This window comes from Sesamum indicum, linkage group LG11 (genome assembly GCF_026168435.1).
Source record: "Sesamum indicum cultivar Baizhima isolate 11 linkage group LG11, ASM2616843v1, whole genome shotgun sequence".
In the NCBI taxonomy this organism is placed as follows: domain Eukaryota; kingdom Viridiplantae; phylum Streptophyta; class Magnoliopsida; order Lamiales; family Pedaliaceae; genus Sesamum; species Sesamum indicum.
In genome coordinates, this window is record NC_142667.1 from 11,545,284 (window position 1) to 11,561,152 (window position 15,869).

The 15,869-nt window shown below is 31.3% G+C and overlaps 1 protein-coding gene across 2 annotated transcripts; it reads right to left on the bottom strand.

The window, feature by feature from the left end:
* Positions 1 to 1,309: 1,309 nt before the first annotated feature.
* LOC105173712 (P-loop containing nucleoside triphosphate hydrolases superfamily protein) lies at positions 1,310 to 6,160 on the bottom strand. Of its 2 annotated transcripts, XM_011095572.3 has the most exons (10): positions 5,894 to 6,160; positions 5,724 to 5,796; positions 5,498 to 5,607; positions 4,879 to 5,022; positions 4,128 to 4,236; positions 3,690 to 4,042; positions 3,537 to 3,610; positions 2,966 to 3,270; positions 2,444 to 2,690; positions 1,310 to 1,903 (listed from the first exon to the last, which is right to left on the bottom strand). In XM_011095572.3, the coding sequence occupies exons 1-10, from the start codon at positions 6,018 to 6,020 to the stop codon at positions 1,658 to 1,660; spliced, it is 1,788 nt and encodes a 595-aa protein (XP_011093874.1). In that variant the 5' UTR covers positions 6,021 to 6,160; the 3' UTR covers positions 1,310 to 1,657. The 2 variants fall into 2 exon arrangements, with proteins under 2 accessions (XP_011093874.1, XP_011093875.1); XM_011095573.3 differs by lacking the exon at positions 5,894 to 6,160 and having other exon boundaries at positions 4,879 to 4,984; positions 5,724 to 5,743.
* Between the last annotated feature and the right edge of the window lie 9,709 nt (positions 6,161 to 15,869).

The window sequence follows — 15,869 nt, forward strand, 5'->3', positions numbered from 1 at the left end:
AGGTGATATATTCAAATTTGTATGAAAAAATTAGTTGTTTGTTTATTTAGTATAAATTTTATTTTATATATTTATGGTAAGTTTTATGGAAGTTCGAAAAATACCCTGAGATAAATTAGATAAGAATAAGATAAATATTTGAAGAAGTTGTAGAAAGAAATAAGATAAAGTTTGAAGTTAAAAGAGAGAAAAAATATAATAAAAATTTAGAAGTTCTTTTTGAGAAAATAAGATGTCAGAATCTCTCTCTTTCAATGATGTATTTTATTCCTTTGGGAATATCGGACTTTAGAATAAACGGTTTCTAATTTATCAATTGAACTTTAACTTTTTTTTCGTAAAATATGGGGTTAAATGTAATTTACTCTTGTGTTATGTGAAATGAGAAAATATCCCATCTCAATTGCTTAGATAGAAGGGTAATTTACTTCTTCTTCCAAAACACAGGAAGTAATTTGTTATTTTATTTTTTATAGGGGATTTTTTGCTCATTTCTCATATCACAGGGAGATAAATTATATTTTTCCTGTAAAATATGTAAGCAACTGTGATTACATTGCCGCGGTATTTCAAATATTGCAACTATCAATAAACATTTGAACAATTAAGAAATAATAATGACTAACATTGTAAATATTTGGTGAAATTCAAACTCAATATGGATGCGCTATTGTAATAGCATAGGTAATGAGTGATTGTTGTACCACATTAGGAGATGGTCACAGATGTAAGAACTGTAAATGCTCTTAGGAAATAGATGATGCAATGACATGAAAACTTGATGGACATTTACACAACTCTATGTTTGGTAGAATGGGTCTTGTATATGTTACAGACGTGTGTATTCCAGATTGCGGAATACGTGGGCTGGTTAAATAACGAAAGGTATATATTTCGATCATTCGTATACACAAAATACCAAATGTAGCATGAATTTAACTCAAGTGCTTTGGGCTTTCTGAATGAGTTGAATACAGCAGTGGAGTTACTTTAGCCCAAAACCCCGGATCAACTCCTGGGATTGCACCTTGTTCCATTCATCCTCTATGTTCGTTCATATAATTTTGGTTTGGTTAGACCAGTAATAACGGGGCTGTTCTCCAGTTTCCGAATGCCCGATAACCTTCTCAAATTTGCTGATACTAAAAAAGGAGGCCAAAAAGTATCTTTTCCATTAGCATCAGTTTCTCTGTTGTTCCACCTATTGGTTCCGAGTCTAATGATTTTTGTCAAGAACGTACGTGCTGATTACACGCTCCAATGCGGTTTCAAGCTAAGACTTTTGACTTGATTTTCATCTTTCAGCACATTGTTTTGACAAAAAAACTCCAATCTGAATCAGCTTTAAAACTTTGGTAAGTCAAATACATGATACATTATGCATCTGGCATCTAAATGCATTCCTACACCGACAAAACTTGTTGAGAAGCAGAAATAAATTGATACATGCGTTGAGAAAGAGTGATTTACATATCTTCAGAGATATAACTTGTGCCTTTTCAAGCCCTCGCCTTTCTGCTTAGCCTTCTCCACATGCCCCTTTTATGCCATCTGATCGGTAATAATCTCGGATGCAGCTTGCCCACTACATCAATAGGTTAAAGGAAACAAGGCAAAACGCAGAGCTTGGATCTTTCCTGTCTTCAGAATTCAGGAATCAAGATTTAGTGATAACCCTCTTCTTTGATTTTACTTTTTGTCTGTCATCCCTCTTCCTCTTCTTGATCTGCTTCTGGATTGATTTGTTAACTAGTGAAGGTTGTTCTTTCAATGCAAAACTTTTCGCCACATGACCCAAATGAAGTTTCTTCACCATGAAAATCTGTTTCAGCTCACCGCGATGGGCAGTATATGCACGGACCCATGAGCAAAATGCATCCTTGGCTAACTTCTTCAACTTTGGCTGATAATAAAGAGGAATAGAACTATTACTAAAACATCAATCACATTAGAATGGAAATTCACAAAAATACAATGAGAGAAAAAAGAGATCAAAACCTTGAGACAGATGACTAAGCATTGCTTGACCTTATAGAAAATGATAAAAGTCAGTCAATCATTACTGCAGGCATACTATAGACAGATGAGGATCCCTATATCCTAATTCCTAAATGAAGTAAACTCAGGATGTTAGAATTTTAAAAATGACCTTTGGTACGCACTAAATATCACTCATCATTATCCGGATTCTTCAGATTTGGATGCTACTTGGATTACTCTCTGCCATCTCCTTATACCAAGGTACAGCAGGAATACAGTGAAGAAAACAGGATAAAATGTATAAGATCTGATTAATTATCTGGACAAACAAGATTCACAGCCAGATGTAACACACAAGGCATGGCATTGAATAAAATTTCTATAGGCATAACTCTAGTAAAATAAAAACATGTAAAGCTTGCATAATAAAAGATGCAGGAATAAATGACACAGTGAGACACACCTCCGCAGAAATAAAGGATTCTAAGGCTCTCTGCAAAGTAAGCAACCATGGATGCATCTCTATTGAAACAAACTTCTTGACCTGGTGCTTCGGGCCATACAAAGAGAAGCTATTCAGAAGTTTTAGAAGAGGATACTCTGCTAGTGTCACTCCATGTTTTTCCAGGTCCATCATATAATCCACTTCAATTGGTTGAAGGAACAGGATCGAATCTCCCTTCTCACCCAACCTGGCGGTTCTTCCAACCCTGTAATGGGCAACAAAATAGCATAAAACTGGTGTTTGACCACATAATGTCGGATCAGGAAACCCTTCCAACATAAGAGGAAATCCTTCATATACTGCACCCAAAATACAAAGTAGGAGTAGATACATAAGTGCGCCCGAAGTCTATACCCATGGTTCCAAAGAAGAAATAACATCATGAACCCCTAAATCCAAATGCAGCAGGAAAGATGGAGGAACAAATTCAGGGCGTGATTTTCAAGCAATGTTACACCCAAATAGGGGGAAAGGATGTACCTGTGAACATACTCAGTTGCCTCTCCTGGAGAATCATACTGTATGATGCACCTGACTTTTGGGAAATCCAGGCCTCTGGCAGAAACATCTGTTGATAAAAGAAGAGCTGATTTTTCTGTTTTGAATGTCTGGAATGTTGTTTTACGATCCTCATGATTCATGTTCCCATGTAGCCGCAAAGTTTTGCATCCCAAAAATATCTGCCTTAGTTCTGTTTCTGATTGTGACATAGCAGGCCACTGAAATTCACTTAGCAGAAAATAATGGAAATCTACTGCATCACAAGTCGAAAAAAATACCACCACCTGTAAAATGGAAGGCACTGCCAGTGGTTATTTAGAAAAAATTACAAAGGCAAATAATTGATACATGGGCCAGGGCAAGGAAGGGATTTTGATGCATTTTGGATAAACTTGTTTATGGCTTCACCAATGCATCAGTTTTAATTTTTCTACCTCACGAGAAGCACAAAGTCACAAACTGATGCTTCCAGATATAGAAGTTCTAAAAGATCATAAAATAGAGATAAACATCAAAGCACAAGGTCTTAACTCTCAGAAAACAGCCTTACCTTTTGGGAAGCCTCTCTCTCAAAGAGATGTTTTAAAATGGAAAGAAGCACTACAAGTCGAGAACCACATGGTACTGTCAAGAGATAAGTATTAGAATATAGAGGTAGCAAATATTAGGTTGTTAATCAACAAGTCCAGATATTTCATTGTACCTTTAATATACCTCTGAACTAACTGAGCAGGAAGCTTATATTCCTCAGCTGAAGAACTCAACATTTTTCTGGATTCTTCGACTCTATCAGCCACATCAGGTTCAAGTGAAATACGATTGCGATTAACATTTTGTAAGATCTTCTTGTCATCAAGACCAATCATCACCGGATTCTCTAAACTAATTTTAGCAAGATGATTTACTTTTTCATTCAAGGTAGCTGATAACAGCAAATTCTGCTTCTGAACTTCAGGAGTTGCAGCTGAATTTGCCCTGGTGACAGATTTGTCTTCACTCGTGCCCAAACAATTAAGTATCTCTTCTATGTCTTTCCCATACCCTAGTTCCAGAATCCTACCAAATAAACAAGCACATTAGGAATTCCAAGTAACGCATCTAAAGCCTGTTTAGAATCTTAGATAAGATTAATATGCGATACCTATCAGCTTCATCAAACACTATCCATCGAAGATTTGTGTGTACAAATGATGAAGTATTCTTCAAGTGGTCCAGAAGGCGTCCTGGGGTTGCAACAAGGATAGATACACCTGCAAAAAAATTGACCAAATTAGATATGAAAAATGAAAGAAGATGTTTGGGTCAAGTTTAGCTACCTTGTGAAGCCTACAGCACAAATTTCTTGCGTATTGATTCATATATGGGGGAATGAAATAACTATTTATGATACTCTTTTAGCTAGTATCAACATGCTTAACTGGCCACATATGGCCAGGGCGTATTCCACATGGACACAGGTAATCAACACACCATTTATATAAATTTTCAAACTCAATTAGGTTGTTGGGGAACAACATTCATTGTAGGTAGGACGTATTAGCATAGCTATTTCCGTCATCAAAGTATAATAAATCAGGTAATGCACTAATGATAACCAAAAGATTAAAGAAAATACCTACAAGCTTCACAATAAAATTTTATGCAATAAGCAGCATTTCTGGATTCACTTGCTATAATGTAGAACACTAAATATCAATGCCATCACTCTAGACATTAGCTTTTCAGGATACACATGCTACACAATGCAGAATGAGGTAAATGGTTACTTTGTATTTTGGAAACTTAAAATTCACCCCATACCATCAAGCTGAAATCATCGGTATTAAGATTTTAAGATCAGAACCTAGAATTTCCAATCTCAGCAACATGACAACAAGAGCAACAGCACGCACCTTTTCTTAACCTAGCTTTCTCCTTCGACCTGTTTTCACCACCCATTATATAGCCAGGAACAATCCAATGAAAACGGTGCAACAACTTCTGCAAAATTTCATACACCTGCATGCATAATTCACGCGTTGGTACAAGAACCAACGCTAGCATTCAAGATGTTATTACATTAGAATAATTTGTAGGGGAAGACAGGGAGAGGTGAAGCCAGATACACAACCAAAAAGGAGATGCAATAAAAAATAATATAACTCTTAATGCTTTTCAGCCCAAGCTACATCAACTATAAGGTATAGCTCGAGACTTTTAGTCCGAGCTAACATAAACTTTTGCATGCAGACTTGCAAACTTGCAGCTCAAGCCCCTGGAATTGATAATTTAAACTTACCCTTCCACATGCAAGTCTGTACTCCCAAGCTCTAAATACGTTGAAGATAAAATACACTTACTGTCCAAGCAGTCAAGAAGGCTACAGGTTTGCCAAATTCATTCTGGATTCATATTCTACACAAATCCTAGAAATTACATAAGAAGCCTATTTTCCTACGGAGACACACACACAGAGAGATGGAAGATGAAAACCATGCACTTGGAATTTAAAAGCAACAAATGAAAACATACCAAAAGTACCATCCGAGCGCTGAATTCGTTTATCATAGTTCTGCAACAGATGAATAATTGGAGCTAGATATGCCACAGTTTTCCCAGTTCCGGTTGCTGCATTCACAAGCCTAATTTCCATTTCCAATAAAAAATATCAAAAACTCCTAAACTACAATTAATCACCACCAACCACCAGACCCAGAAAAATAAAAAAATATAAAACGAACCGGGATAGTAAACTTACACATGTCGTCCAGAAAGCACGACGGGAATCGCTTGCGCCTGCACCTGCGTCGGAACCTCGAATCCCAGCCTCTCTGTTAAGCATTTAATAAAAAAAGAAAAAGGAAAAGAATCATAATTCAGCACACTTAGAGCTAATAAATAGTGCAATATACAGAAAGAAGGAATTACCCTTGAGCTGGTCGCACAAAGTGGAGTGGAGCCCTAGGCTAGAGAAAGAGCAAGAAGCGAACACCTCTGATGAATTCTTGCTCTCTTCTTTTAATTTTCCACCACCACTCTTATTCTTTTGCTCCATTCTTCAGCTTACATCAATCTCGCAGACTCCAATTCAAAGTTAATTGCTCTGTTTTCAAAGAATTTTGATTCCTGCTACTGGTTTTAGGGTTTAAGCAGCGGATTGGGATTACTATGTGAAACTATAACGGCGGGCAGACAATTGGGTCTTTTTCCCCTCAGTACTCTCTCTTCAGCCCATTTAGCTATGGGTTTGGATTTATGAAAGCTCAGGATAACAATCTCTGTTGGGCCTTCTTACATTGGGTATACTATGAAACTGGAATTAGGCCTAATTCTCTATTCGAACCTCATCACATTAAATATTTTTTTCCTCATATTAGTATTTTTCCTCGTAAAATATGATTATACGCTATTAAAAATGATTGAGGATACCGTCACATTATACTATGTTTCCTCATAAATAATTTTAGCAAAATGCAATCAATATTTTCTCATTATTGAAATTATTCATATTTAATTAAAAAAAAAAAAGTTAATGTGACGAAAAGATTCACAAATATATTTTTTATTTTGAATTTTTAAATGTTATTTGTGTGGAATGCTTCCTCATATTAATATTTATATTTCACTCATAATTATTTTAATTTCATCACAAAAGATACTTTATGTGACGAATATTTTTATTACAAAAAAATTGGCTTAATAAGACTCATATTTTGCACCCCATTTATATTTTGTCGGACGTTTAATACAAAACCTGACACGCCAGAAATATGTTTCATGGAAACTAAACTACGTGTCCCTACTAGCTAAATTCCAAGCAATACAATGACATTGCAATGCAATGTCTTCAATAATTACAAATATAATAAAAATTTATGCATTTGCAAACATCGAGATAAAATATTTAGATATAAAATATATGTGTTCAGGTAAAATTTATATTACATCTGTGATACCCAAAATGTTCAAATAGGCTCCTGTAATAAATAAAATACCATAGAACTTTATGTATTATTTGGAAAGGTACACACTATCGCTTAATGTATTTAAACATGAGTTTTATGTTGTACTGACAAAAATGCTCTTTTTGATCAATACCTATATTTAATCTAATTTAAAATTGTAGCTAAAATTTAATCATGTTTATACAAAATAAAATTATATTATTTTTGTATATAGGCAATTATATATTTTTAATGTATATGTATACATTTAATTTGCATCTATTAGTATATGTCTAGTTTAATTTTCCTCCCATATTTCCATCATGACCACCTCTCCACGCGATTTTACCACTGTTGGGAAGCCCACGAGCATTTTGGTACCCCACCCACCGATAATTTTCAATCAATTGGATATTTATTCTATTTTTTTGCTCAAAAAATCTTAACCCACTCCCCATTTTCTATCACTTTTTTCTTCGTCTGATTACCTCTCGAAACGAGCTTACCACTGTTGGAAAACCCATCTACTTTAGAGCATTTTAAGACCCCACACATTGCCAATCTCTCATCCATCGACAAATTATCGACGTTTTTCCATTCAGAAAATCCCAATTCGCGTCCCATCTTCAACTGTTTTTTTCTCCGCCATTCGACCACCTATTGATGCGAGTCTACCACCGTTGAAAAGCCCATTCGATGAGGAGCATTTTGACACCCCACCCACTGCCATCCTCCTGACCGTCGGCGAGTTATTTGCATTTATATTTTCTTGGATTTCTTTATATATACATATAACTTGAAATATATATTTTTTATATTATACTTTAAAAATACATATAATTTAAAGATATGGATAGTTTGGCCATTGAGGGGCGAAAAATACTTGATTAGCCGCATTTTCCACACGTGAGATACAATTCTAGAGGAGAAGCGATAATTTGTACCTTTTCTTAATAATACAGGGAGTTTATATAGTATTTTATCTATCATATAGACTTATTTGAACTATTTTAGGTATCACAGGGGAGTAATATGGATTTGACCCTATCATGCTTGAATATTTTAGTATCATTCAGACTCCATAAAAAAAAAATGACTAATCACATTTCAATCTAAAATTTATTTCTAGATATATCTTCATTCAGGATAATTCTTATGTGTTAACATTTAATGCCCTCGAACCTAAAAAAGAATCTCTTCTACAGTAAAATTTATTAAGAAATATAAAAAAAATTAATGTTAATACTCGAATATTAGATTATCACATACCACATACAAATTTCCATTTTTCCTAATAAAAATACCTTAGTGAAAAAATGTGTACTAATGATCATGAAAACTAAGCAATTGAAAAAAAAAAAAAAAGAGAGCACAACTATGTATTCAAGTTTGCAAAAGAGGCGATACTAGGGGAGTTAGTAATTTCTGTTGTAAATTTGATTATTTTTCGATTTTAATAGAAAAGGAACGGGGACTCCAAAAAGCTCTCCCAACTTTAGAGTGATTTAATTTTTTAAAAAAAAAAGTTTGCAAAAGAGGCGAAAATTGAACACAAGTAAACATAGATTTTAGCGAAAACAGAGACAACATAGCTACGTCATCTCATCAAAACAGGGGCAGAGCTGCCTCTGTTCGCATGAAGCTCAGACTACAAGCATGGTGACTGGAGGGCGTGCAACGTGATAAATGTACATTGAAAGGGTGGATTGAATTTTTTAAGAATAATTACACTCTTCTCTCCTAAAATTTGGTGTTATTGCACGTAGATTCCCTACAGTTAAAAAATTATATTTAATACCCCTGAGATTTGTTTTCATTTAACAAATGAGTCCATATGTTAGTCAAAGTTCGCGAAATTTGCTGATATTGATAAAAAAATATATATATATTTACCTACGATTGACTTAGTACTGATTTATTGCATGTTAAATAAATATTTTTATGATCAAATTATCGTCATACATCGTCATGCGTTGTGCATAAGAGGAGGTATATCTTCATAGTTATAAGGGTAGTATAGTCGAAAAAAATTATTTGACCTACAATAAGTCAGTAATAAGTCAATCGAGAGTAAATATCAATTTTCATTCAGTTTTTTTATTAATATCAATAAATTTAGTCAATTTTGACCGACGGATGGGCTTATTTGTTATTTGAAAGCAAACCTCAAAAGCATTAGATATAATTTTCCAAATCATAGAAGATTTTCATATAATTACACCAAATTTTAAAGGAGGAAGCGCTATTATCTCAATTTTTTATTTCAAATTATATTATATCTTCTATTCCATTCAACATATATACATGAAATTGTTCAACCAAACTTTCGCGAGTGCAGGTAGACATACATTACCAAACAGGAAATTTCATGTAAATCTGGAACTTCACCTCTATTCCGACCAACACATAACACTTTAAACTTTATCTCGCATAGGACGGATTAATTTTTTTCGTTATAAATTCTATTCTATATTTTACTCCATTCAACATACATACACTACGTGTATAAAAATAATATTATATATTTTATTTATTTTAAAATATATATATATATATATACACACAACATATGTATACAAAATAGACTTTGTAATAAAAAATTGGATCAGAGCTAATGTTCGCAATTTTCAATGCATGGAAAAAGATGGTCGAAAAGGGGAACTTTAATATGGTAGGGGACCCCAACAAAAGTTAGAACCAGCATAAATAAATTGTGGAAAACAAGAATCGAAGAGTCAGTGTGGTATAAGCTATTGGAAAATGAATGGGCATGGTACAACCTTAGGTTTACGTATAGACATATGAGAATACATTTATGTAGCTATCTTTACTCCGTGTGTTACACATGATGCTCATTAATGGTTAATTGATGTGTATTATGATCTGATCCGTGACTTATTATGTTATGAATTGTTTAATTTAATTTTATATAAATTTCACGATTTTATCTTGAAGATGTATTTGGCCAAGGAGAAGAGGTTGGAACTTACAAATCGTTTAATTTAATTTTATATAAATTTCAATTGATTAGATTTGACGGCTCTGATATAATCAATACGAATCTAACGATTATTAAAATAAGAAATAATATATATTAAATAAGAGTATAATGGCCATTTTATGAAAAAAAAATTAATGTCGTTAGTTAGATTTAATAGAAAGGAACGATTGAACTACATTTCACAAAATTGAGCTGAGTTTTTTTGTCTATTTTTAAAACATAAGGAGATCTTTTAGCAGGCTTTTTAAAACATATGGTGGCTTTATGCATTTTAGCCTGAGTATTAAGTGGGTTGATGATGATTTCTGTATGTGTTGGTGATGTGTTTTAAGTGAATTGGGATGAGTCCTATATAAGTTGGTGATGGATCTTAAATGGGTCTAACCCCATGGTTTAATTAATTAAATTTATTATTGATCAAATTAACTACATATAACTACTTACATATGTTCTAATTTTTTCACATTTTTTGTTAGAAATAAATTTACCAAAACATATTAATCATGTTTTAGTTTAACATAATAAAATTAGGTTGCAGCATGGATCTTATATGGATTGTTGATGAGTTTTAAAAGCGTCCATTCGATTATTTATTTACTTAAATTCATTATTGACTTAATTAAACTACGTATCGCTTTCACTTTAAAAAAATTAATTTTTAATGAGCGTATTTTACTTTATTAGTGGCTTCAAATTAATATACCTTTTTATATTGGAACAAAATTAATAGTTTTAATTTTTATTAATTTAAAATTATAAGTGATGTCATATCAACGTATTATTAAAAAAATATATATTATAAGTTTATATAAGTTATGGAGTTCAAAATTATGGTAAAATATTTTCAAAAATATATATATCTTTTGTTTCATTGATGTTTTAAAAAATAAAAATTGAGAAGTAGTGGTAAGCTTTTGTAGCAATTGAAAATGAGAACACCAAGAATTAAAGAGCAACGGTTGAAGTAGGTGGACAAGCTGACTGCAAATTGAATAGGCACACACGCACACCTCCAATAAAAATATCTCATACCCAAATTAGGATTGTCGTCCATGTGGACGGTACACTTTAATTGGGTTTCTTTGGAAAATAAAAAAAATAAATAAATTGAGGCATTATAATAAAAAAAAATTATGAATTTGAATTCAGCGAATGTCGTGTATATTTATTTTTAACATATTTATTAATTTGAATTATTGATATATCGAAATAATTTTTAAATTTAAAATATTAAATAATATAATAAATAAGGTAATATAAAAAAAAAATCTTGATTGGGGTTCTAGCTAAGGCCTAGGAAAAGACACCTAAAATAGATATCTTTAGTCCGTATAGTAGACATGATACATTACCTTTTTTATTTTATTTTTTCCATCAAATAAAAGGTTAGGCATAAAATGTCTTTATTTTTTCATTAAAGAAAATTAAATATTTAATTATATCTTAACGTATTATAAAATAATTGTCATCCTCTAAATAACAAACTATGAACTAAGTAATTTTATTAATTATATGATTATATCAATATATGTATGAATCATATCAAATGCCTCCCACAATAATGAACAACTTTTGAATTAATTATACTGTAACAATTTATTAAGTACAGATCATATTAATGAGTATGTACAATTCAAATGAATTAATTATAAGACTAGCTAACATTGTTAATAAATATTATGATTAATTACATTTTGTCATCCGAACTATGATCTCTTTTACACTTTGACATATAAGTTTTTTTTTTTTTTTTGTCAACTTAATTACCATCTCAACTTTATGAAATTTTCCATTCGTCATTTATAGCTATTTTGTTACCAAGTTTAATATCACATACAATGTTTTATGTGATATTAAGAGTTATGTAATGTGCTATTTTTTACATATGCACATTACGTGATATTTTTCTGGCAAAGAAATCAGTTTAAAAATGATCATATATGATAAAGTGCAAATTTCGCAAAGTTGAGATAATAAGCTGACACAAAAAAAAATGATGTTAAAATGTAAAAATAGACATAATTCAATTGGCAAAATGTAATTTAACCTAAATATTATTGGCAATTAATCATTACTCATTTAATACCAAATCCGTTGAGTAGCACTTAATGGGATAAATAATTAAACTCATTAACTAAGTCATTCTATGAACGTTACAACTTATTATGGCTAGTGATAACGTGATGGGCTCCCCGAAATTTGACCATATGACAGGCTCCGACTTGTGACAAAGTGACGAGCTCTAGCTGGTAACTGCTATGATGTATATACACATGTGACCAAGCAAGGGGTGCAATGACTTATGAATAATGAGACGGATATCAACATAGTAAAAGATGCCTTAAAGGAGCAATAAAGACTAAACAACTTACATCATAAAGTGAGCATAGAATGGTCTCAACGGAGTTTCCCACTTGAGGCAAGTTGACATTCATGGTGGAGCATGTGAGATACAACTTTTACACTAGTGGTCTATTTACCAGACCCTAGTAAAGTGAGGTAATGATATCTAGGCTATCAATTTTTCAAGGTTCAATAGAGTTGTCAACTTAATTAATTAACTAAAAAGTTTAAAGGCGGGCTGGACCCAAGAAGCAAAATACCACCTTTAATCTAACTGAAACCTACAAGTGCGACTGAGCCAACTCAAGCTCATTTATAGCCTGTTGACGGCCCAATCAGCTTAGTTGACATGTCAGCACCACTTTTCGCTTTGGGTGATATATCAACCTATTCACACGTCAGTAGGGGATAGTCAGACCAGTTGAAAATTCGGGATAAGGCTAGTTTGACACCCGACAAGTAACAAACGTCTTTTTAAATGGCTGATCTTTCCAGTTAGAAGGCTTTTTCGGTTCTTGCTTGCATATGATGCGGATAACGAGGCATACAATTGGACCAATATAATTTCATGAAAGTAGACTTCTTCAATAATTTACAGATATCAAGATCATGCTCAACCAGCTTCCCAATTATCTATCCAACCCCTATAAATAGGAGTTTGGATAGATCAAAGGAGTTATCTTAGCTTTATAACTTCATTTGCGCTCGCTTATTCAATTTACTTAGCTCACCAATCTATTAAATCTCTTATTTTTATAGAACTTCGCACGTTCTTTGTATATTTCTTTATATAGTCTATTAAGTCATATATTTTCTGTATATTATTGATTTAATTTTTTTTAAAATTATTAATAATTTAAATATCAAAATGCTAACAACTATTTTGCAGGTTAATCCTTAAAAAATTTTAGGATTCAGAGCGATTTTTCGACGGTTTATGGTATTGTTGGATTTTGACTTGCATCATTATAATTGAATAAAATTATCTCATTAAGAAATTCGTAATTTTTCGTATATAATTTTAATTTAAGCATCCAACATCACTTTAATTATATTTAATAGAAAATAACTTACTTATGTCAATAATAATGTCTCGTACAAAGGGAGATGAAGATCCTTAATTTCCTTTGACTTTTCAAGAGAACCAAACAATCATCACTGACAATAAAGAAAAATTAAAAAGATACAAATTAGCAAATTTATTTGGTGCTCTAACCACAAAGGGTGAGAAAGTGATGATTCCATTTCTTCAGTAATGCATTCATTCAATTAGGCTCGTTTACTTTCGTTGTTTGTATAAATAATTGATAGAACTCGAATGAATTTATTGTAAAATTTGATAAATTAATAAAAATTATAAGTTGTTTACTTGATTAGATTGGGTGATGGATGAAAAAATTTTAATAATAAGAAAAGGTAGGGAAAAGATCCGCTTCTGTCTGAATTTCCCAATCAAACCACATGTGGTCTGATTTCATATCAAATCCAATTAAGATTTGGTCCGAGCTTGTAGGAGTCTGAGCCGATATTATAAAAAAGAAATGGTTTACACAATTGGATAAATGACACAATACAGACTTATACCTAAATGTAAACATGCCCTTAATACATTAATATAATTACAATTAATAAATAAATTATACTAATTCAACCAATACGTTAATATGACTATGACCAACAAACAAATTACATTAATTCAATCAATATATTAATATGACTATAAATAAATAAATTATAATTAACTCAAGTAAACTATGACAAACATTCACACATTTAGTGGGACTCGAACTTATGACCCTATGTTTGTTCATAGAATCTCATCTTAACCTTAACCATTAGACCAGAATATCATTGATGATCTATTGAACAAGGAAAAGGGAGTAGATAGCATTTATGGTTTTCTCACCTTTTGATCAAGAAATAAATTCCACAAATTAATGTGTGAATCTTTATTTATTTCACTAATAATAACTACTAGACATAAAAAACATTATGCTTTTTCCAATTTTATTTATGTTTCCTCATTTTCTTTTCCAATTCTTTGACATAGAAAAAAAAATCATATTTAATAATATATTTTTCTTTTCTTCTAAAATCCTTGTACCAAACATAACCTAAACTAAACAAGTAGGATTTAAATATTTCTTTTGGCTATCCGAATTTGGTATCCCGATAAACTGAAACATTGACCCTGAATTGCTGCCTTTGAAAAAAACAAAAAACGAGAGAGAGAGAGAGTGCTTTAATTGTTTTTTTTTTTTACTCTATTACGCATATATATATTATTTTTCTCCATTTTTTTTTTCATCCTGCTGATAATCCTATTACATAGTTTTTAGAGAAAAAATACTACATCATCTATTACCGGTAGTAATTTATATTTTATTTAAATTGAATAATTTAGAATTATGTACAATAAGCATTTTGATGAATACTTTTATTAATAAAAAATATATTTATTCTTGTTTGATGAATATTTTTACTAATAAGATTTTTAAACTTTATATACTAAATTTATTTTAGAATATATTAGTTTTTTATTTCTAACAAAGGGTTTATCAATAGAATTATAAAATTAATTTTTGTTGTATACATATTGTTACAATCATACCAAATAATTTAAAAAAAATTATTATTCTTTTCCTTCCTCTTATCTTTTCACTTCCCTTTTTCTCTTATTTGAACCAAACAAACACTTAGATAATTGCACGCAAACAGTTTTTGAACAATATTGACTTTGCATTGCATGAATTTATCCACGTATCCTTTGTTTTCAATTACCGACCACCTATGACGCATGAACACGAATACGATAATACAGACATGATACAACATTAACATTATTTTATAGAATATTTAAAAAATTTAGGATACGATGCGCTATTGTACGGATATGACTATAATATATGTTTTATTATTTTATACATATTCTTATAAAATTGAAGTATGTAATATTTGACACAATAAGTAAAGACCGAATATTATATTAAAATAGTATCAAAATGTCTTAAATAATTTTTGTCTAAAACACAGTATTTTTCTTTTTTAATTTTTAAACACACAAATGCTATATTCGACAGATGTCGAATGTGTACCTCATTGATTGGGATGATTTGTTGAAGTGTCGTGTATTACAATCAACCATATAAATCATTTTTGTTTCCCAAAAATTTAGTAAAAGAAATTAATTAAAAGAGATTCCAAAGTGATTTTTTCTGTCTTATTATTTCTGATTGCATAAGTCCTCAACCTCTTTTATTTTACTACATTCGACAATTTGCTAAATTTGCTAATGTTTTTATCTTTTCATGCTAAATTTATTGAAATTCATACAAAAACGTAATAATTCTAAATTAAGATTCTTCATTAATCAAATAACGTTAAAGTTTATGTCATGTCCTATACGGATACTTAATTACACAAATACAGTAATAATCAACTAAAAGAGATTCCAACTTGATATTTCTTGTTTTTTCGTAACTCGAATACTTAACTTTTGTAATTCAAATCGTATGGATTCAACTCGATTTATCTTAAACACGATGCATACAAACTCATCGACCACCTAAATATTCCTAAATTAATGATTTATGTGAAATCGTATAATTTAAGATAT